The 2,273-nt window shown below is 41.9% G+C and overlaps 1 protein-coding gene across 1 annotated transcript in view; it reads left to right on the top strand.

Annotated features, from left to right (window-relative positions):
• The first annotated feature begins 411 nt into the window (after positions 1-411).
• The window catches only part of LOC104953471 (CREB-regulated transcription coactivator 1-like), a 19,348-nt gene continuing 17,486 nt past the window's right edge, over positions 412-2,273 (top strand). Inside the window, exons 1-2 of the mRNA XM_010780422.1 lie at positions 412-476; positions 1,039-1,234. Of these exons, the coding sequence (XP_010778724.1) occupies positions 412-476; positions 1,039-1,234 (261 nt within the window). The remainder of the gene's footprint in view (positions 477-1,038; positions 1,235-2,273) is intronic.

The raw sequence follows: 2,273 nt of genomic DNA, 5'->3' as shown, positions 1-2,273 counted from the left end.
GGACCCTGAGCCTCAAAAATCAAATTATAATATACATATATTGTATATCATAACATTAATAAATTATTCTTATATTAAAGCCAGATCATGATTTATCAATATTAAATAAAATAGTAGAGATTAATTCTCCTAAACTCAAAATAAAAGCTAACTGGTGATCTGGATATTTATGGATTCAAAATAAGCAATGCCTTCTTATTTTTTATAGAGTTGAAACTAATATAATGCAAATGTTTGCCTTTTTTATGAGATAAAAGGTTATTAAAAATGCATATGCAATGGTATGATTAATCTTGCAGCACCGTTAGCTCATCCTCAAGGCGCCCACTCTGAGCTTTGCTGGACCTTCAGAAGCGCAAACAAGCCTCTCCTCAGAGCGTTAAATTATTCAGCTGCTCACTAGAAAAAAAGATGGAATGTAAGATCAGTGCAGTCGTTTTCAGCTCTCCTTCAGAGGAGCTCCTGGGCCTGCATCTGTCAGCTCTCAGCGGAGTGGGTTATGCTAGGACACAGAGGGTCCGGGTGAAAGTGGCCTTGTTATACTGAAGAATGGCCCTTTGAGGTAGAGCAGTAATTGCAACACCGGGGTCAGGACCACAAATCAATCCCCACATGGAGGGAGAGAAGTGTCAATTGTAGAGTCCATTCACTTTCTGTTATGGGAGCAAATCTCAACAAACTAAAGGGCTTCTAGATTCCACCTGATGATAACCTTTTGATAACCTATATTCAATTCATGATTGTAGAGTACTTAATGTCTTGAGCTCTGAGGTCACAAAAACATTTTCTCTTACTGCCTGTGCTGCAGCACCTCTTTTCAACATTTGTGTTTGAAGAGCCAGCGTGATCCAAAAACCCCCCAAAAACCCATGAAGCAGTCCTCACATGACAAGCTTTATAAGAAACAAAGGCTTTTGGCCTTCAGCTGAGGCTTTAATAAGGGCATGAACACAAAGGACATTTTGGTTTTGAACAAATTGGACTAAGTGATAACATTCAGTTACAACTGATTTAAATAACATTTTAACATATTTAAAGATATTTTCCAATACTCCTCTCTGTCTGTTGTAAACTAAACTGTAAATCATGTGATTTCTCTTTTCAGGGGGGCTTTCCGTCAGGATTGGACTCTGTCAGAGGGACCCGCCACCACGGGCTGGTGGAGAGGGTCCACCGGGACCGCAACCGCATCAACTCCCCCCATCGCAGACCCGTCGACAAGCACGGACGGCAGATATCCTTCCAAGCTTAATCACTGACAGTGGGAGATGTGGGTGTTATGGCTTCCGGGTTGTTGGTCTTTATTGTTGTTTTTCTTTTTTAATGGCGGTTTGTGTTTGTATCAAGCGTGACGCCATTCACCAGTGTAGGCAGCAGTACAGTAGCCTCAGGAACAGACTTAGTCACAATGCTGGTTTGAAATGTGACGCAGAGACAGCGCGCTTTACTTACGCCTAATGGACACTGACAGTGGGAGATTCTCAGGTTGTGTATGTATGTGCATTTAGCAGCAGATGTGATTTTTAGGCAGCCGCACGAGTGTGTCATTGTTGTAATGGGGACAACACACAGGGTGATGAAAATAGGCGGGAGTGTTGGTACTTTAGCTCTCAGCAACACTCTTTAAAATACCCAGAGTTGGAGTGAGTAAAAACAGAGCCATCTGTTTTCTTATGCCTCTTTTAATTACCAGTTTCACTTCCAAATGTGTCTTGTGGTTGGAACTGCTGTTGATTTTAGCACTTAAAGAGCAACTTGCAGGTTTTTTACTACATTTATGCTTAACCTTGCCTGAAAATTACAATTAAAAAAAGTTAATGCAGGATTTGATATGTTTTACGAGACATAAGGGCAGGAATTCAGAGGGAAAGGAGCCGTTTTGAGCTCTGCTTCTAAAAAAAAAAGACCTAAAAGCTTTTTTTTTAACGTCATACGTCAAACGCGTCATATTACGTCACATGGGGGAGCAACTTTCTCGTACTCGTTCTCTGCTCAATCCGCGGTAGTAGTTTGTATTTTTTCTGTAATTTTACATTGCATTTCACAATTTTTTTGATCATGGTGAGCTTGTGTTTGTGCAGGTTGCACAAACTCCAGCCTGTCAGGACATCGAGTCCACAGTTTCCCTAACAGGAAAAGGACCGGAGCTAGCGTTCGTTCCTGGGCGCGTTGTGCATCCACCTCCCTGCAGCACATAGGCCCCGTCTCAGGTCGGTTAAATTAAATCCTTGCTTCCCTCACTTGCGTCGTTTCCCTGTGTTTAGTCCCTCCCT

This window comes from Notothenia coriiceps, unplaced genomic scaffold, assembly GCF_000735185.1.
Source record: "Notothenia coriiceps isolate Sejong01 unplaced genomic scaffold, NC01 NC01_scaffold00021773, whole genome shotgun sequence".
Lineage (NCBI taxonomy): Eukaryota > Metazoa > Chordata > Actinopteri > Perciformes > Nototheniidae > Notothenia > Notothenia coriiceps.
This window is presented reverse-complemented; position numbering and strand designations above follow the sequence as displayed.